We start from the raw sequence: 20836 nt of genomic DNA, 5'->3' as shown, positions 1-20836 counted from the left end.
TATTTTAACTTTATGTATATGAGTGTTTGCCTGCACATATGTCTGTGTTCTGTGTGCATCCGGCAAGAAGAGGATGTTGGAAGCCCCAAGCCACTGAGTGCTGTGAACTGCAACTCTGTTCCTGTCAGAGAGAAGCTCTGAGCCATCTCCTCAGACCCACTTCCAAATGTACCTTCGTTATTTTGTTGTTTATTTGGGAGGTGGGATTTTCTTGGAGATGTTAAAATCTTGAGTGGTTGTGACGTTGCCTTTAAGTCATGTTACATGGAAGCTGGTAACTCCTGACAGCTCCTCAGAGATCTGTTCAGGTTCAGAAGAAGGGTGTTCTTGCTTCCTGCCGCTCACTGTGTCCTCCTAGGTCTGCCTGCCACATGTGGCTCCTTGGAGACTGCTGTAGGTTTTGAGGGTCTTTGGAATCTTTTGGTTTTTCAAGACAGGGTTTCTCTGCGTAGCCTTGGCTGTCCTGGTCTTGCTTTGTAGACCAGGCTGGCCTCGAACTCACAGCGATCTGCCTGCCTCTGCTGGGATTAAAAACGTCCTCCAGTGTAGGTTCTTAGTTTGGGCTTTGTGGTTGTTGTTTGGTTTAGAGGCTTAAACTCCTGTGCACATGCAGTCAAGTCAGTGATGTGCCACTGGCAACAGCTGTGAACTGTAGCTTGTTTAAAGAACTGAGCTTGGCTCCAAACTGAAATCAAAGCCACTGGGGCGAGGGATATGACTCAGGTCAAGAGCACTTGCTGCTGTTGCAGAATCTTAGGCTTGGTCCTTCCACACAGCTGTGTGTAACTACAGTCTCAGTCCTCGGAGGGCACCATGCATGCAGGTGGTGTATAAATGTACACATACAAGCAAAAAATAAAACTAAATAAACCCCAAAAAACAAGACAAAACAAAAACCCTAGATAATATTTCCACTAGATCTGTTCTTGAAAAACAGCATTGTGGGGCTGGAGAGACGGCTCACAGGGTAAGAGCACTGTTCGCTCTTCTAGAGGTCCTGAGTTCAATTCCCAGCAACCACATGGTGGCTCACAACCATCTATAATGTGATCTGATGCCTTCTTCTGGTGAGCAGGTGCACGTGCAGCTAGAGCACGTGTACATAAAACAAAGAAATCTTTAAAAGCAAAACAGAAAACACTGTTTCTGATGGAGTGTTTTCATTGAAGCCTACTTTTTTAAACTGCAGAGATACAGACACGTGGACAACATCATGTTTGAGAATCACACTGTTGCTGACCGCTTCCTTGACTTCTGGAGAAAGACCGGAAACCAGCACTTCGGGTACTTGTACGGCCGGTACACGGAGCACAAGGACATCCCCCTCGGCATCAGGGCCGAAGTGGCTGCAATTTATGAGCCCCCGCAGGTGTGTGCGTGCATGGCAGTCTGCGGTGGTTCCCACGTGCCGGGCACTGCCCATTCCAGATGCCTCTTTCTCTCTCTTTTTAACAGCTTTTCTTTCTTTCTTTCTTTCTTTCTTTCTTTTCGTTTTCTTTCTTTCTTTCTTTTTTTTCTTTCTTTGTTTGTTTTTTTGTTTTTTCGAGACAGGGTTTCTCTGTGTAGCCCTGACTGTCCTGGACTCACTTTGTAGACCAGGCTGGCCTCGAACTCACAGAGATCCGCCTGCCTCTGCCTCCCGTGCACCACCACAGCTTTTCTATTTCTTGTTGTAGACTCTTGGACATGTACACACCACACATGTGCACAGGTGATAGTTATCTCTGAGATCACACCCCTAGGGGTGGGGTGTAACTTGAGGCTTAGACATGTGCAGCCCCTACCACTTTACGGTCTGTGTGGTGCAATATGCCTGCAGTCTTAGCAGTGCAGAGGTGAGGGCAGGAGGGTCAGAAGTTTAAGATCACTGGGCAGGTGTGTGTGTGTGTGTGTGTGTGTGTGTGTGTGTGTGTGTGTGTGTGTGTGTGTGTGTGTGTGTGTGTGTTTAGAGGCCAGCCTAAGGTACATGAGACCTTAAATTTAAAAATAAATAAGTAAATAAATAAATAGTTTGTCTTCCAGCCAGGCGTGGTGGTGCACGCCTTTAATCCCAGCACTTGGTAGGCAGAGGCAGGTGGATTACCACGAGTTCGAGGCCAGCCTGGTCTACAAAGAGAGTTTCAGGACAGCCAAAGGCTGCACAGAGAAACTCTGTCTCAGAAAACCAAAAGAAAAAAGAAAAAAAAAAGAGTTTGACTTCTAAAAGGAAACAAATATATAAGGCCTTTTTCCCCTCCTTTGATGTATTTGTGTCTTTATGTGTCTGTGTGTGTGTGCATGCCACAGCACATGAATAGAGATCAGCGCACTTGCTGGACTCAGCTCTCTTTCCACCATGTGGGCTCTAGGGATCAAACTCGGGTCACCACACTTGGGCAGATCTCACCAGCTACTTCCCACCTAGCGCGCTGGAGGCCACTCTGCTCCTGTGCCCCAGGCCTGACAGACATGCTGCAGGAGGGCAGGGTGTGGCCGCTGCAGAAGTGCACAGTGTCATTCCTGCCTCTGGGACAAGGGTTCCCTGTGCGTGCTTCCCAGCTTGACATTTTGTTATTTGTATTAGCTGTGTGAGATTATAGAAGTCCTGCGTGTTGCTTTGTTCATAAAGAAATGGTCAGTGGGAGCTGACACCCTACAGAGAAGCCCACTCAGGCAGGCCTTGGGCTATGGAGCACTCAATTGAAGTACTGCTTAGTGAGCACGGAGCGTCGGCTCAGTCTTGTAGACAATGGAAGCCACGTGCGGACACTCAACCCCTTTGATCCAAGCACTTGGAGGATAAGACAGGAGAGTGAGATGCCCTCTAAAAAACAGGATGTGGCAACCAACACCAGTAATCCTAGCACTGAGGAGGTGGAGGTGAGGGATCCTTGGGATTTTGAGGCCAGCCTAGTCTTTGAGGCCAGGCAGCCACATAATAAGAGACTGTCTCAAAAGACCTCCCCACCCCTCAGAACAGCAAAAAGTTATACATACTCATATGTTGGGCGGAAAGAACAGAAGCTGCTGCCATTTTGACTGCTGTCCTTCCTCAGTATCAGTGTTCCCACACTAGGGGTCCCAGAGGCTGGAATCCTTGACCTCTTAAGCCCGTGCACCCGCACCAAGGTGGCCTGTGTTACCTTGTTGGGCAGGTATCTTGTATTTGCTCCAAACTTGGTATCAAAGTGTTAGTGATTTCTACATGGTGAAATCCATTGCTGTTTTGTTAAAATTTTACTAACTTACAAGTTGCGACCTCCTTTCCTTTTAGTCTATGTGACTGGGGTTTTGGATTACAGCGATACTTGCTCATGATGTTGGCTATATTTATGTGGAGAGTAAAGATTTTAGTAAGCTTTGTCCACTTAGAGAGCGGACACCTATTACCACTTAAAATATTTTTTCCTCTCAATTTTTTTCATTTTATTTGTGTGTACACCGTGGAGGTCAGAAGACAACCTGCAGGAGCCAGTTATCTCTTTACAGCATATGAATTCTGGGAGTAAACGCAAGTCATCAATATTGGCAGCTCTTAACTTGCTGAGCTGTTGGGCCAGCCTGTTAGCAGCTTAGGCTGTGCACGCCGCAGCCAGAGCCTATCAAGTGCTCAGGCCACATGGTCTACCCTGTAGTGAGCAGGTCATAGCCTGAGGTGGCCATGTTCTGTTGCTAGACTGTCCCTTTGCACCAGTGTCTGTCTCTACAGCAACAGCAGGGTACAGTGTGTCACAGTGGTTCTGGGATGTCTGCCACCTTGCAGCTGCAGTCTGCCTCCATCCAGGCTATCTAGAGCAGAATTATCTATGCATGGGTGTTCTGAGAGCAGCTCCAGTCCTCAGGGAAAGGCACCTTTCAAGCAAATAGCAGAGGCAGCCTTCCTTGGCCTGTTCTGTTTGTAGCTGTAGACACCTCCAACAGCAATGATGAAGCTGGTGGGTGGAAGTGGCAGCTGTGGAGGCCCCGCTCTTCCCGGTCCATCTTCTGACTGTCTTCCAACTGTGTTTCCTTACAGATTGGTACACAGAACAGCTTGGAGCTTTTGGAAGATCCGAAAGCTGAGGTGGTTGATGAGATTGCTGCCAAACTTGGCCTGAGGAAGGTATGAGGCCTCTGCCAGCCCGGTGACCTTTAGGGAAACCTGGGCCCGTGCTGGGGAAATCCAAACAAACGGCGTGGCTAAGTCTGGTCTGGGAGCAAACCCCTTGCTGACAAGTGTCGGCTCTGCCCCTTTGTACCCCGAGTTGTGTTCGCTGCTGCGAATAGGTTTGATGGTGCTCTGACTTAGAGGGAGGTGAAAACGTTTTCTAAAGTATAAATCCAAAGCTGAGCCTCATGGCACATATATGTGACACTGTCATTGTCCCTGGCGCCCCACCCCCCAACACTCTTGTTGGCTGAGGCAGGATGATCAGGAGTTCAAGGCTAGCCTGGTACATACAGCAAGACTCTTATCTGTAAAGACCCAATATAAGGAGTGAAGACACAACTTTCCGCTTAATGGCACAGCTCCTAAGACAGCGGCCACACTGCACACACCCCGTGGGCTGCTCACTGCTCATGTGGCTCACTTCCCCTCTGTCCTAGATACTTGCTGCTCTTGTCCTCCTTCCATCAGCACTGCATTTCCTGTGTATGACGCAGGTCACCAAACCTGCAGTTTTCTTGGTCTCTGGAACAGTTTGTAGAGAGAAGGAAAAAGCCCTTTTAGTCCATTGCTGAGGTTCATTCCACTCTCTTGATAGGGTTCTGGGAGTGCTGGGTTCTGCTTTTGTTCTTAGGACACGGTCTTGCTTCGTAGCTCCCACTGTGAGGATTACAGGCTACCGCTGCCATCCCTTGCTTGTTAGTTACAGACTCACTGAAGGGTGGATTTGAGCACATTGTGGACGTTTAGTATTTAATGGCCTTGTAAGTTTTGTCCCTTATTTGGACAGAGGAGTGGTCTGCGTGGATCCTTCGCCTTCCTCTCTGTAGGGCAGGGAAACCTAGAAACAGGACTGAGAAAGTCACACACGGTTTGACCTTGTTGAGGCACAAATACCCTACAGAGCCAGGGGTCAGCGTCCCAGTGTTGGTCAGTTCAGTGCAAATTCTGTGAGTTCTTTTATTGAGGAGAGAAACCGGCCCAGTGTTTAGACTTGTGTGTGTTACGCACTTGTGCTTCGGAACATCGTGATAATAGAAAGTCTGAAGTTGCTTCAGTTCCGTTCTTGGCTTGCTCTGGCCTCAGCCTGGTTTGCACTGTGCCGATTAATGGATCCTCTGGGCTCGATTTCTGTGTTACAGTCCCTTTTGGTTTGTGATCATCTGAGGTTTGTCACAACAGTATTGCCCCATAGTGCCCCAGACCTCTGTGTAGAGGGGCGTGTGAAGAGCTAGCTGAGTCTGAGTCTGTTGGAGAGGGTGGTGGCCACCTGTCAGTTACCCAAGGATGGTAAAGAGGACGAGGGTTTGCTTGTCGCTAGCTCCAGGCTGACAGTCTAGCTCACTGTCTCTGACTCTGCAGGCCAAGGTAAGTTAGGAGATAGAGCTTGAAGCCCTCGTGGCTACAGGGCAGTCAGGGCTGCGCTAGGCTCCCTGTGCTGCCTGGCCAGCCGAAACTTTTGTAGCCGCACTCCGTTCACCTCAGGTGCCTTTCTTTCTTGTATAGAGGACCTACCCCCGACACTGTCCTGCCTGCTGCTTGTCTGTCTGCTTTCCTTCTTGCCACATCCTGTTGGTCTCATTCACCAGGTGTTCTGACTTCTAACAAAGTCCAGGCTTGGGTGGTCCTTCACAGAGGCTGTGTGCTGGGCCAATGCCCGCCGTGGCAGCACCAGAGGAAGGTCCAGGTTCCCCTGGCAGCAGGGCCGAGGAACCCTGCTCTCTGCTCTGCCTCAGGAGCCAGAAGGTCGTCTGAAGGGCACTGCGTGTATGCTCTCTGGACGGAAGCCATATACTGTGTGGAGATACTCAAAAGATGCTTTCCTTTTCCATTAAGGTTGGATGGATATTCACGGACCTTGTCTCAGAAGATACCCGAAAGGGTACAGTCCGATACAGTCGGAATAAGGTGAGACGGAGACAGGAGTGGCTGGGCCTGAAACCCTGTTCAGGTAGTGCTGACCTGGACCTCTCGGTCTCTCCACAGCGTGCAGATGCCTTTGAAGACAGTTTTCTCAGTTAAAGCTCAGCCTGCTGAGTCCATGAGCAGCACAGCCCTGCTGATATCTACCCTGTTGGAGAGGGTTGCCCAGGGCCTCTGCCCTTCTGGTGCGAGTCCCTAGAGTCCCTAATGTCTAGGATTGCAGATCGTTGTCTCAGTGTGATATTTGAGGCACTGTAGCTCAGGTGTTTTGTTTTTTTAAATTAATTAATTAATTATTTAGAGACAAGGATCTCAGTATATATTCTTGGCTGTCCTGGAACTCACTGTATAGAACAATCTAGCCTCAAACTCAGAGAGCCACTTCCCTTTGCCTCCCAAGGGCTGCCGTTAGATGCTCTGTCTTGTTTTTGTTTATGTTTTTATTTTTTTTAGCTTTGTTTATTGTGCATGTGTGTTCATATATGCCCTTGCACACATGTGGAGGTCAGAGTTCAGCTTGTAGTTGTTTTTCTCCTCTTACCATGGGGGCCTGGGATTCAAACTCGGGTCAGTCTTGGTGGCAAGCGTCTTTACCTGCTGAGACACATTGCTGGCCCACTTCTTACTATTTTCTGCAGAAGACATAGAAGCTTGTTTTGACACATGCTATAAAATTTGATATACCGCCTCTCTTGGCTTAGGACACCTATTTCCTGAGTTCAGAAGAATGCATCACTGCAGGAGACTTTCAAAACAAGCATCCCAACATTTGCCGGCTCTCTCCCGATGGCCATTTTGGATCCAAGTTTGTCACTGCAGTGGCTACAGGTATCAACGGGGCAGAGTGATGCCGCAGACACTACTGCCCACTAATGTTTGTTCTTCTTTGCAGCAGCTCTTCATCCCTAACTTTGCTATAACAAGCTTCTTCTTTGTGTCTGTGTGTCTCTGAGGCAGGGCTTCTCTGTGTATCCTTGGCTGTCCTGGAACTCACTTTGTAGACCAGCTGGCCTTGAACTCACAGAGATGCACCCCCCTGCCTCCCAAGTGCTGGGATTAAAGGCACCACCTCCGCCCTAGCATAATAAACTTCCTAGTGAACTTTTGGGGATAGAGATTCTTCCTTTTGTTTTATAGTAAAAATTCTGAGTTTAGCATCAGCCAGGGGCCGGGGGCCAAGCCAGAGCTTCGCCATAGCAACCCTCAGGTCTAGTGCTCTCTTCCGAGTCAGGGTAACTCAGGAGGAGAGAGTTCCTGTTTTCATGATTCATGTACACTGTCTTTCTGAGTTTCCATAAGGTCCTTCTGGGAATGAGGTGTGTTAGATAATACATGTCATGTACTTTGTAAGGGTATCACCTGCACCAGGTCTTCTGTGAAAAAATTGGGCATAGGACCATAGAATTGAAAGACAGGGATTTGGAAATGGGAGAACCAGGCTTAAAGCACGTGACCTGCCTAACCTAGCTAGATTTTAAAGTGAGCACTGACTCTGGCTCTGGAGGTCTCACCTCTCCTCTTGTCTAGATGATCTGTTTTGTGCCTCCTTCTGTTTGTTTGTTTTTGTTCTTCAAGGTAGGTTTCCCTGTGCAGCTTGGCTGTCCTAGAATTTGCTCTGTAGACCTGCCTGGCCTCACACTCAGAGGCTGACTTACCTCTGCTCCCAAGTGCTGGGATTAAAGGTGTGCACCACCACTACCCAGCTTTCTGGTTTTAGAACGCTCCTACCGGTTCACGCAGTCTGCACTCAGGATCCTAGTTCAGACTTCCTTTTGTTCTTAGAATGCCCTTACCCAGCACGCTGCCCGATCAGGGGCCTAGATCAACTCTCTGTTCCATTAGGTTTCTGTTTCAAGAGACTCGGGATTTTTAAGCCTTCCTAAATGCTAGCATGCTTGCCTTTCCTAAGTGGGACTGTGGCCTATTTAGATTGACGGGTGCCCCCCCCCTTCTGAGTGCACATTCTTTGGGTAGTGAGAGCACGATGATAATGGAAGCACGTTCATTGCTGCAGGACAGATTGCCAACATATTTTCCTACATTGTTGCTGGGGTTGAGAGCTAAAGGGGGTGGAAGTATAGGCTAAGGTTAGGGCCCGACACAGCCTCTACCCTGAGGTGCCTTGTGCTTTCTCTTGCTCAGGCTGAGCTTTTGCTTCCTTCACGGTCTGTGGTGCTGGAGACCTCAGGATATAGTCATGTGGTTTATAAAGTAACCCTGATTCTCACCTTGGGTCATAATAGAAAAAGGGATTTGCCCACAGGAGCGTGTAGGGGTGGGCATGTGGAACAGTTCTTAGTCTGGCAGGGTGCCCAGGGTATTCATCCCACAGAACCTGCCGGTGCCCTCACTGAAGCAGCCGGAAACACCTTCAGGGACTCCAGAACCTTCACCTCCACTGAGAATGGCTGTTTGGGGCTCCTGTTTGGGCTTACTGTTTCTATGGGGGAAATTGTCCCATGGGCCAAAAGAACTGGCACCCTTTTAGAATTATAAGTAGTTTAGAGACTGCCACCTTCAATTATTGAGTCACATTGCTTGTTGAGAGTTTGGAAATCAGATAATCCATGACGTTTTTGTCTCCAGAATCTGCTCTTAAAGGATCTGGCACTGTGATGCAGCACCTGACCTCATCTGCAGTAAGATCTGCAGTCAGCCTGCTTTTGCTTGGCTGTGAGTTGCCCTTTTGGTGTCTGGTCTTATCATCTTCCTCTCCAGGTGGGACACTGGCTGAAGAATGGCCTTTTTACAGTGCTGCAGATCCTAATCCAGGGTCTTAGTTACCATAGCTGTGACACCTGTTTTCTTTCTTTTTAAAGATTTATTTATTTATTATGTATACAGTACTCAGCCTGCATGTACCCCTGCAGGCCTGAAGAGGGCATCAGATCACATTATAGATGGCTGTGAGCCACCATGTCGCTGCTGGGAATTGAACTCAGGACCTCTGGAAAAGCAGTCAGTGCTCTGAACCTCTCTGAGCCATCTCTCCAGCCCGACACCTGTTTTTTTCTTTTTTTGTTTTTTGTTTTTGTTTTTTCAGACAGGGTTTCTCTGTGTAGCCTTAGCTGTCCCGGACTCGCTTTGTACACCAGGCTGGCCTCGAACTCACAGAGATCCACCTGCCTCTGCCTCCTGAGTGCTGGGATTAAAGCAGTGCGCCACCATGCCCGGTCCAACACCTGTTTCCTAACTCCAAGCAAAGTATCCTCTTTCCTCCAGCATGTAGGGTCTTTGGCCAAGGGCAAGTGGTGTCCTTTAAAGGTGCTGGGAAAGGCAGCTGCTGCGGCCCCATATCACTTATTGGCGAGGACATTGTGAGGCTGCATGCCTACAGATAACATCCTAGGAGTTGTTCCCTCCTGTACGGGGCTGGGGCCTGGCGGCTAGGCACCCAGGGCGGCTTCTGGCCGTTGCCTGCAGGGCATCCCTGCCTGCTCAGATAGGTGTGGTGGTTTGCTTAAGTGAAAGCCATAGCACACGTGGGGTCTTCATTATTGGTTACACGTTTGGCTCCTAGGCTATAAAAATGACTTTCTAAAGACCTCAGGCTCAAGGCAGCTCAGTTCTTTCTGTCAATGTTACTCCCCAGCGTGTGCTACGGTTTGTGTGTGGGCTTCCTAGCAGGTGCTTTGTGCAGGGAGTGAAAGTTACCTTGCCCCAGACTCCTCAACACCCTCAGCATTTGTGAGGTTTGCTGAAAGAGAGTGAGCCATGTGGGTGTGTGGGTGTGTGTCTCTTCTCTCTTGGGAAGGGAATATGTGTGTAGCTGAGTTACTTTGAGAGACTGTCTGTGTGGGCCAGCATTACTCCCTTACAGCTGTCTTTGTGATACTGTGATTGAACTCAGGGCCTCAAGCTTGCTGATCTACTGAGCTACATCCTGAGCCCCTGGAGGGCAGCGTGGAGAGGGGAGGGTCTCATGCCATCCAGGCCAGCTTTAAACTGCCAATCCTCTCTCTTTCACCTTACGTGTACTGAAATTAGAAGCATGCATCACCACACCTGGTTTCTGGTGCTGCTTTTCTTTTTAACAATCTCGTATTTATAGACACTATTCACCATTCTCTTCCCACTGAGCGTTTATCTCCCTAATGACCTGCCTGATCTGAAAACCAGCTTCCAGTCTGCAGTCCCCTGAGTAAGTAGCTGTGCATATGGTGGCCTCCCACCTCCCTGCAGCTATAGTCTGTGCCAGTGAGCGCAGTCAGATGTGGGGCCTTGTGGGTCGTCAGCTGCACTCGGCCTTGAGTGTGCAGGTCGGGCCACTCAGGCCAGCTCTTCCTTCACCTTCCACCTTTTCTGACCATGCTCTCCGGTCTGCGTCAGGCGTGTGTTAAAAACAGGTGGACCGAGTCTCCTTGTTGACTTGCAAGTGTTTGAGACTGAAGTAGAGATGGGAGCACTAACCCTCCAGAGCTATAGAAGAACACATTGGAGCTGCCCCTGTGCAGCCTGATCCTGGGCTTACACCTACCCAGCTGCCCTGGTCACAGCCTCTCCCTCCTAATTTCAGGGTCCAGTGTTACTGGCTGGGTGGCTCTTGGGTCACATCTTATTATAAATTACAGGGTTACAAGTATGTAATTTCATTACAATTGTATTTATTGTGTGTGTCCTGTGCGTGTGTGCTATGGGATGCATGCAGAGGCAGGAGGACAACTTGCAGGGGTCGATTCTATTCTGTCACGTGGGTTCTAGGAATCAAACTTAATGCTGTGTTTCTCTAGCTCCGTTGGTGTTAGGTCTTTATGGAGGTGCCACAGAGCAGTGTCTGCATCAGTAGTGTGGGAGACTCTTAGAGTGCCCTGTGTCTGGCCAGGGTCCAGGTATTCACTTCTGAGGTGCTGGGGCACTGACTTGATAGGACCACATAGGCTTCTGTAATCTGGACAGTGGTGCATGTGTGATTTGTGAGTTAGGATCATCTTCTTCTTTCTGTTATTTGGGGAGAAGGGCGGCTCATACACTCCTGGGAACACTGTGATGCACATCTGGGAGGCATTTCTCTCCTCTTTTCTCTGTGGGTTGTAGGTCTCAAACTCAGGCCAGCTTTCAGACTTGTATGGCTGAGCCTATTTTGGTTCTGGGTTTTTTGTTTATTTGTTTGAGACATTGTCATGATGCCTACGCTGGCCCTGAATTTGCTATGTAGCAGAGGATGACCTCGAACTTCTGATCCTCCTGCCTCTGTCTCCAAAGGCTAGGATTGCAGGCATTCTTGTTACCCCACACCGGGGCTTCCCTACCTCTGCTTCCAAAGGACTCTGTTGTCCTGTCCCTCCTCACTCAGGCGCTAACGCTGTTGGTTCAGGACAGTGTCTGTCCTCAGAGTGTGTGAGTTCTAACAGCAAGAAACCCAGCTCGGGGACAGGCAGGGCAGCCTGTCCTGTGTGCCCAGTGTCCAAGGCTTGTGCTTTAGCCACCCTCCAGAGAGGTGACATGGGACGCGTCTGATCATCCTTTGGTAGAGTCTCTTAAAAGTCTTCTTTCTTACAGGTGGTCCGGACAACCAGGTTCACTTTGAAGGGTACCAGGTATCCAATCAGTGCATGGCACTGGTCCGAGATGAATGTCTTCTGCCTTGTAAGGATGCCCCTGAGCTGGGCTATGCCAAGGAGTCCAGCAGTGAGCAGTATGTTCCTGATGTGTTCTACAAGGTAAAAAGACAACAGAGCGAAAATAACAAATGTGGGTCTGTCTTAGACTCTTGCGATCTTGCTATACTTTGAAGTGGTACCTGTGTGCCCGCCATTGTGTTTTAGAACCCAGCTTGTGGGTCTGCTGCATCCTGGAACTTGGATGCCATTGTAGGGTGTGGCCAGATAAGGAACCAGGCGTTTTAGGTTTGGGTGCATTACACCAAATCTGAGCACTGCAGCTACTTCTGTTTTGTAGAGATGAGCCATTTGGACCGTTGTTAGAATTCTGCCTGCTCTAGTTATTCAGCTTTTTGATGTGAGGCTTCTAAGAAAAAGAACAAATAACAGTAGGAAGGAAACATCATCAAATCAGACAGAGGCTTAAAGACACCAGCAGAAACTGACTGGGGAAGCCTCTTGCTTCAGTGAGCTGGAGTTCCATCAGAAATCCTGGGCAGGGCACTATCTCCTTGAGTGCGGCCTCCGAGTAAGAGCAAACAGCAACAGACAGGACTACCGCAGCCAGATAAGGCAGGCAGCGACGGCAGAGCTTGTCTCCTCAGCAGAGCCTGCAGCCACAGCCAGCTGCTCAGTGAGCTCAGACTGCACATGGCAGTGTGGCTTGAGAGGACAAGGTTTTTGTCTGATGTCCTTGTCTGTCCTTTTTGGAACAGTTGGACTGATTTCTCTTAGGACTGGCTCTCCTCACGGTCACTGTTGACGCCTTCGGTCAGTCTTACCGCCGCCGTCTGTGTGGACACACCAATGCTGTGTCCTGCCCTCTGCCTTTGTGTGTGTTTGGAGGGGGACAGGGCAGGGTCTCAGAATGTATGCTGTCAGTGTCAGACCAGGCTGGCCTCAATCTTACAGAGATACGGTTACCTCTCCTGAGAACTGGAGTTAAAGGTGCACAGCACCACACTTAGCACTATTTATGTGCTTAAATGTTTTGCTTGCAAGTATGTCTGTGTACCATGTGTGTACAGTGCCCATGGTGTCCAGAAGAGGACATCAGATCCCTGGCAACTGGAGTTACAGATGGTTGTCAGCCACCATGTGGGTACTTGGACCTGAACCCAGGTTTGAAGGGATGTCTTGAGTGGATGTAACGACTGTCAATAAAGCGCTGTTTAGCCAATAAGCTGGGCAGAAGGACAGGAAGTGGAAGGCGGGCCTTTGTGGAGATAGGATAGGCAGCTGAGAAGGGGCCCAGTTGACTGCTGAGGAGGACTGAGGGAGCGAATGGCCGGAGGAGCCCCACAGTGGCAAAGGCTTGGGGTGAACGTATAATATACCAGCTTAGAGTAGCTTGTTTGACGTAGTTTAGGAGTAGATTTGTACTAGTTTAGTAGTGCTGGCAGCTTTAACCTACACTTCAGACTCTATGTCTTTTATTAGCCATCTTAGGCCGAACTGATACATTTTTCGTTTTGTTTTTTCTTTTTTGGTTTTTCGAGACAGGGTCTCTCTGTGTAGCCTTGGCCATCCTGGACTCACTTTGTAGACCAGGCTGTCCTCGAACTCACAGCGATTCGCCTGCCTCTGCCTCCCGAGTGCTGGGATTAAAGGCGTGCGCCACCACGCCCGGCTGCCTCTGCCATTTCTCTAGCTCTACTCTCTGCTAAATCTTGGGTCAGCCAGTTATTGGAACTTATCATTTCTCATGCACTGGGGACAAGGACAGGACATGCAGAATCCAACCTGACAAGTGCCTGAGAAGCACTGTGTGTTGCCTCTGGCAGGCATCCTGCAGATGTTCTGGGAGGATTGTGGAGACAGGCTCTCTGTCCCACACGATCCTGTGCTCTGGTGCTTCTCAGGTCGGTGCTGCTGGTGACCTGTCCCACCACTGTAAATGGAGCAGCAGCGTGCTAGTGCTCCCCCACCTTCTCTAGAGCAGCGTGGTACCAGCTGGTCAGTGAGTCTCAGCAAGCCACAAAGCCTGTGTTAGCTGGGAGACAGCAAACGTTTCAGTGTCTGTTTCTTTTTCATGTCAAGACCATGGCGCCAGTGTGCACAGACACGGCCTGCATGGGCAGGAGGCTGCGGACTGTGATTTCACTCTGCCCTGTCCTCCTCCAGGTGTAGATAAAGCTGCTGACGCTTCGGCAACTGTCAAACTTAGAGTTAAGATGTCTTCCTCCTAGTGTATTCTGTCTGACATTTGCTAAAGCCCATAAAAAGTAATTGCCTTTAAAATGGTGTGCAGGGCTAGAGATTGGCTGGCAAAGGCTTTTGAGTGAGGACCTGGGGGAGAGGTTACCTGTTTCCCCAGGGGAAAGATGAGGCTACAACACCTTTGTTTTCATGGTGAGCAGAAAAGGTACAGTTGGGTAGTTAAATTTGAACGAGACCAGCATAACACAAAGAAAGGGTGGGGGCTTTTAACAGAAAAATCCCCTGGAGGGGAGGATTAAAGTGAACAGGTGCTGGAAAAATGTTTCTGCATATTAGAGCTTAATTAGGTTTGAAGATGAATTCCAGATGGGCTAATTATGTGTGAGTTGTTGCAGGTTATTTCTTGTAGGGGCAAGCATGTATTTTTGGAAAAGGTGATTTAGTTTGATTGAGTTTGATTCCTGCCTCCTCCCCTGACCCCATCAAGAAACTGTCTCTTCAGAGGCCCAAGACCCCCTCAGTAGGCCCACATCTCTGGACTGCTGTCAGACATAGCAGAAGCACAGAACATGGAAACCATCCTTGCCCTGTGACCTCATGTGTAGGAGGGACAGGCGACCCTTGCTCAGGTCAGGGGAAGGCCATCACTCTTACAGGGAGCAGGCAGAGCCTGGACGCTGCTGCAGGGGCATGATTATCTCCTTGTTCTCCGTGAAGATGCACTTAAGCCCACACTTCTCACATAGGCGTTGCATAAATTGATACGGGGCCCTACGTGCACTTGGGCCTGCTTTCCCGGTATGGCAGAGCTTTGTTGAAACTTGGGAACAGATTGCCATGTGATCATCTCTCTGAGGTCCCTGAAAGGTGTGATGTGCTGAGAGTGGCCTTATGACACACCTTGGGAACATAGGGTTGGGAAACTGTTTGGGTCTGAGGGCTTCAATAAACAAACTTTTATGTAAGGATCTATAATTAGAAATTATGAGCCGGGTGTGGTGGCGCACGCCTTTAATCCCAGCAGGCGGATCACTGTGAGTTCGAGGCCAGCCTGGTCTACAAAGTGAGTCCAGGACAGCCAAAGCTACACAGAGAGACCCTGTCTCGAAAAACAAAACAAAAAAACAACAACAAAAAAGAAATTATGGACACATTTATATACAGCTCAATGAATGATTCATAATGCTAAGTGATGATTTGAACTCAGCATGTTTGACATAAATCAGATCTAAATGTCATTTTATGATTAATGAACATATGTTGGCCATTTTCCCCCATAATTAAACTTAATGTTTTGTGCATCTGACAAAACATTTTTGGACTCCGACATATTGGGGGTGTGTGTGTGTGTGTGTGTGTGTGTGTGTGTGCGTGTGTACTTTTTTGTACATGTTTTTATTTTGTGTATGTACTGGAATTTTTTGTTTGTTTGTTTTGTTTTGTTGTAAGGGTTTCTGTTGTAGTCCTGGCTGCTCTGGACTCACAGGTCCTGGCAGTAAGGATCACACACATCAGCCACAAGCTGCTTCAGAACCCTCCTGGACTCTCTTTGTAGACCAGGCTGACCTCGAACTCACAGAAATCCATCTGCCTCTGCCTCCCAAGTGCTGGGATTAAAGGTGTATGCCACCAGGCCGGGCTGGTTTTTGTTTTTTATTTTGGTTTTTCTTTCTTTTTTTCTTTTTGTTGTTGTTTTGTATTTTTGAGACCAGGTTTCTCTGTGTAGCCCTGGCTGTCCTGGACTCACTTTGTAGACCAGGCTGGCCTTGAACTCACAGAGATCCGCCCGCCTCTGCCTCCCGAGTGCTGGGAGTAAAGGCGTGCGCCACCATGCCCAGCAAATCATAATATCTTAACAGAGCTGTGCATAGAGATGTGCACCTATGATTCCAGCCCTGGCAAGACAGTTAGGATTGTCCAAGTTCAGTGCCAACGTGGTTCACCTAGTAAGTTCCATCCAAGTCAGCCTGTCTCAACATAGTGAAAAATAAAATAACAATAACTTAAAAGCTGGAATACTAGTGTGAAAAGAGCACTGTCATGGTCACCTTCGCTCACCTGTGTTGCCCTTGGATCGTTTCAGGACATAGACAAGTTTGGCAATGAGATCACGCAGCTGGCCCGCCCCCTGCCTGTGGAGTATCTGATCATAGATGTAAGTACGCCTCCGTATTCTGACTCACAGGCTGTGGCCACTGACCCCGGAAGGCCAGGAACCAGGGTGCTGGCCACTTGAGCGAAGGAGCCAGGGAGGTTTGAGTCTTGATTATCAATTCCCATGTTTTTAGAATCTGCACAGTTTAAACAGCCTAGGGATTAACTTTCCTCCTGTTAAAGTACAAAGGACACCTGCCTCTAGTTCCAGCCTGTGGCCCCTGCAAGGGTATCTGAACAGTTCTGTATATATGGACTTGGCTGGTAGCTCCCCACTGCCCAGGAGGTGCAGGTGTTGGTCGGCCTGGGCACCACTCCATCGACTTTCCTGGGCAGACATCTACAACTTAGTGTCTGTGAGGAGTGAGGACCCGTTTGTTTCTGGGCAGACCTCCAGGAGGTAAGAAGAGCTGCCTCTGCTTCATCTTCTCAGAATCTCTATTTCTTTCTGAGGAATTTGATGGTCACAGAGGCACACACATGCCATTGGCCACAGGGCAGTGAGTATTGCAGGACAAAGTGATGCCTTCACAGCAGCTGTGGCATTATTGCTTGTCCAGAGGGCTGGGGCCGCCTCATTTCCACATTACTGCTGTGCCAGGGTATCTGTTCAGTCTGTGCTTAGACTTAGGATAGGTGTGAGACTTGGGCAGTAAAATATCATTGCATTTGTAGCAGTGAGTCCCCCTGGCCTCACCCACTGATGCTCCATTTCAGTTGACAGCTCCTGAGGACATATGTATTACTGAGGCCAGGAAGGCATCTGTTTTCACACTCCCTGGGGTGTAATTAAGATGAAAGCAGACTGGAGGAGTCCGCATGATTTAGAGTGAGCTCCTAAGCTCTCCCTGCACCCTGCAGCACCTCCCTCACCTGCAACAGCACTGGGTCACTGAGGAACAGTCCTACAGCACCCACGTTTCCGTCCCCGTGAAAATGAGGCCTGGAAGGAGGGAGGGGGAGGGGGACTGGGAGAGCCCTAGAGTAGGCGCCCAAAGAGTGCCGCTGCGCTCTTTCCCTGGGGCCAGATAGTGTAGATCTGGACCAGGGCAGTCTACCTACTCCTCCCTGCCACCTCCCAGCCCCCTTTAAAAGACAGGGTCTTGCAGTGTGGCCCCCACTGCCTTCAAACTTGTAATCTTACCACTGCCTCTTCAGGGCTTCAGTTAGAGATAGGAACTACCATGCCCAGCCCATCTGTTGGGTTTTTGTTGTTTTTGTTTGTTTGTTGCTTTTTGTATTTTAGGGTTTTTTGTTTGTTTTTGGTTCTTGTTACAGGGTCTCCTGTAGGTAGCCCTGGCTGTTCTGGTACTCACAGTGTGGCCTCAGATTCATAGGGGTCAATCTGCTTCTGCCTCCTAAATTGTGGTTTAAAGGCACAAGCCACCCCACTTAGCTATCTGCTGTTCCTTTATTTGAGAGTGGGACACCCCTATCACAGCTGTTCACACAGTGAAAGTGTGAGTTTGGGACAGTGTGAGCAGGGTTGGCCTTAAGTACTTGAAGAGGGGTTGGATTCTGGAGCAGGGCCGACTTTGACCGTGCTGCTGCCCAGGGTCTCTTTGCAGGTTGAAGAAAGAGCCCCCTCCCTCCCCTGTGGAGGTGGACGCGAGGCCTTGCACTTGCTGCCGCTGAGCCACACCCTTCTCTTTCTGTTTGAGTTTTCGTTATTTTGAGATAGCTTCTCCCTTAGTTGGGATCTCCTGTCTGTGCTATCCCAAAAGAAGAGATGTGAGCATCCCTAGGCTCTTCTGAGCGCTTAGCTGTGCCCCTGTGTAGTGTGCAGACACAGCTAGAGCTCGTGTGGCAGTGCTCAGGGCTCACCTGGAGCTGCTCCTGGTTAGATGGTAACTACCACAAGACCTCACCTACAAAGGACCAGCCGTCTGTGATGCGCGTGATGGTTCAGCTCATCCTTACCCAGTGCTGACAGTGCCACTCTGCATCCAGAAACAGCCTGCTGCCTTTGCTGACATGGAAACAGATCACAGCCACCAGAACAAACAGTCCACAGGGGTCAGAATAGCTGCCCTGTACCAGGAAGGAGTGTGACCTGGTGCTGGTGTCAGGGGCAGGAGAAAGAACCGGGCTGGTAATTTGCAATAGGTGTTTTGGTAGGGGAGGGGCCTCTGCCAAGACGAATAAAACCTGTGTTTGTATTGATTCCTGCACGTTCGCCAGTGACCCTAAGGCTTCTATTGATTATCTGTTAGATTTAAAATGCCCTGTGCCGTTAACTAAAGCATGCTGGGGTCAAAGGAAAGATTTGCTTAGCTTCGGTAGGAAGTTTTCAGTTCCCTCACCTTGGAGAGAAACAGCTGCCATGACTCTCAGCCCTGCCTGCACAATTGTGGGTCTCACAGACTGGCCTCTTGGAGGTGCCCACAGCGCCTCTCAGGCCCACACTGGCCGGCTCCACACCTTTGCCTTGAGCCTCTAGTCTGCCTCCTGCTTCTCCATTCCTTCCTGTGGTTCCCTTGTTTGACCCTTTGCATCTGTAGCAAAGTGAGCACAGTGCTACAAGCTCTGCTGACCTGCTGCTACTGCAGCCACTAAACAGCCAGGAGGTGCTGGGAGGCGCGCGCTCGCTCACTCTTAAGATAGCAGTTGCCCGGAGTGGTGGCACGCCTTTAATCCCAGTACTTGGAGGCAGAGGCAGGCAGATCGCTGTGAATTCGAGGACAGCCTGCTCTACAGAGCAAGTTTCAGGACAGCCAAGGCTACACAGAGAAACCCTGTCTCAAAAAACAAAAAACCAAAACAAAACAAAAAGCAACAGTTGCTGGGGGTGGTGGTGCACACCTTTAATCCCAGCAGTAGGGAAGCAGAGGCAGGCAGATCGCTGTGAGTTTGAGGCCAGCCTGTCTACAGAGCAAGGTTCAGGACAGCCAGGGCTACACAGAGAAACATCTTCTTGAAAACCAACCAAACAAAAAAGACACATGCCCTTTCTTAGTTTGTTTCTGGGGTCTGCGTTTCATTATTTGAGGTGGCTGTTCCCTTCAGCACAGCTCACAGGCTTCGGGTGGCTGTTTGTGTTTGAGCTGCTTGCACAGGCAGGCGTGCCGCTGTGCGTCTGGCACTGTCACAGTCTTGGTTTTTGTTGTTCTTTTAGATCACAACCACCTTCCCCAAGGATCCAGTTTACACTTTTTCTATTTCACCAAATCCGTTTCCTATTGAAAACCGGGATGTACTGGGTGAAACACAGGTAAGCTCTTTGTCTTAGAGACAGAATTTAAAGGAACTTCCCTTTTTAAAAAAGACTTATTTATTTACTTATTTATTATATACACAGTGTTCTGCCTGCATGTACACCTGCACAACAGACGGCATCTGGTTCTCATTATAGATGGTTGTGAGCCACTATGTGGTTCTGGGAATTGAACTTGGGACCTTTGGAGAAGCAGGCAGTGCTCTTAACCTCTGGGCCATCTCTCCAGCCCCTTAAAGGAACTTCTAATTGTTTATCTAACACTGGTCTGATTTTCCCAAAAAATCACATTTTCACACTCCCCTGATTGATTAGCTGAAAAGTCCCATGAGGCCCTGCTCTGGGTGTCCTGGCCTCGTGGGTGCCCTTTCTTTACCATCTTTAACCCTCTGGAGCCTCCGCCTGCAGGCTTGCCAGGGCTGTTGCCATTCTCTTCATCGCTTTTGTTGTTTCTGAGCTTTCTCTGGTTGCGGGTTAACGGTCCCATGCAATAGCAGTGCAAACGGCCTCGCTTGCTGTAGGTCTGCCTGACCTTTACCGTCTCTGGGCTTGTTAGGGTCTGTCAGGCCCCATGTAGTGCTGCTGGGCTCTGTTGCACTTACCTCCCACCCTTTCCTTTGCTTTAGCTGCAGAGCCAACCAGACCTGAGTTGCCAGTACTGCTTAGTATGCAAAGTGTGTGACCTTACCTGTTTTTAGGGTGTGGTTTGGTGCCGGTGTTTCAGAATATGGATTGGGAGGAATAGCTGTAACATTTACTTCTGGTGTGGTTCCTCACAGCGTGTCTGTCCAGGGACGTGAGATACTTACGGGTGCAGGACAGTGTCAGTTACTTGGTAGACCTTTGAGATGCCCATGGTGTCTAGGTGTTTAGAAGCTGCCCTTGCCAGGCGGTAGTCGTGTATGCCTTAAATCCCAGCGCTTGGCAGCAGAGGTAGACAGATCTCTGTAATTTCAAAGTTAGCTTGTTACATACAATAAGTTCCTAGACAGCCAGGGTAGGTAGAGGGGTGTTTTCTGCTTATCTGACCAATGTCTTGGATCTGAATCCACTTAAACACCTGCCTCAGCCGGGCTCCTAGAACTTGGAAGGCAGAGGGAGGTGAATCTCTGTGAGTTCCAGGCCAGCCTGGCCTACAAAAGGAGTCCAGGACAGCCAAGGCTACACAGAGAAACCCTGTCTCGAAAAACAAAAACAACAACAAATCTCCTTATATACCTGGATCAGGTATGCAAGGGCTTCCCTTGGGCTGGAGAGTCACGTCAGCCCTCCAGCTCTCTGCACCTCTTCTGGAGTCTCTTGATGGTCTCTGAAACAGGACAGTGTGTATATGTTTAGTAGGACTTGGCACTCTTTTTTTTTTTTACTACTAGGGATTTGTGATGAAAAATTATTATTTTCCTCTTTCCCCAGGACTTCCACAGTTTGGCCACCTATTTGTCCCAGAATACCTCGTCCGTGTTCTTGGATACCATCTCCGACTTTCATCTGTTGCTGTTTCTGGTCACCAATGAAGTCATGCCACTGCAGGTACCAGCCTGCTGCCTGCTTCCTTTGCTCAGATCCCTGGGGCTGGTGTGAAGCTTTGTGTCAAGCGATGGCTGCCTCACGCCCAGTGTGTGAGAATGTGCAGGCCCAGCACCTCACAGGAGACCTTCA

The 20836-nt window shown here is 49.3% G+C and overlaps 1 protein-coding gene across 1 annotated transcript in view; it reads left to right on the top strand.

Moving 5' to 3' along the window:
• Positions 1-20836, top strand: part of Nploc4 (NPL4 homolog, ubiquitin recognition factor) — a 44305-nt gene that overhangs the window by 19858 nt on the left and 3611 nt on the right. The window contains exons 8-15 of the mRNA XM_051159200.1: positions 1190-1369; positions 3995-4081; positions 5963-6034; positions 6751-6877; positions 11549-11709; positions 15893-15964; positions 19079-19174; positions 20591-20707. Of these exons, the coding sequence (XP_051015157.1) occupies positions 1190-1369; positions 3995-4081; positions 5963-6034; positions 6751-6877; positions 11549-11709; positions 15893-15964; positions 19079-19174; positions 20591-20707 (912 nt within the window). The remainder of the gene's footprint in view (positions 1-1189; positions 1370-3994; positions 4082-5962; positions 6035-6750; positions 6878-11548; positions 11710-15892; positions 15965-19078; positions 19175-20590; positions 20708-20836) is intronic.

This window comes from Acomys russatus, chromosome 16, assembly GCF_903995435.1.
Source record: "Acomys russatus chromosome 16, mAcoRus1.1, whole genome shotgun sequence".
NCBI lineage: Eukaryota > Metazoa > Chordata > Mammalia > Rodentia > Muridae > Acomys > Acomys russatus.
The sequence above is the reverse complement of the archived record's forward strand: the minus strand, read 5'-3'. Positions and strand labels throughout refer to the sequence as shown.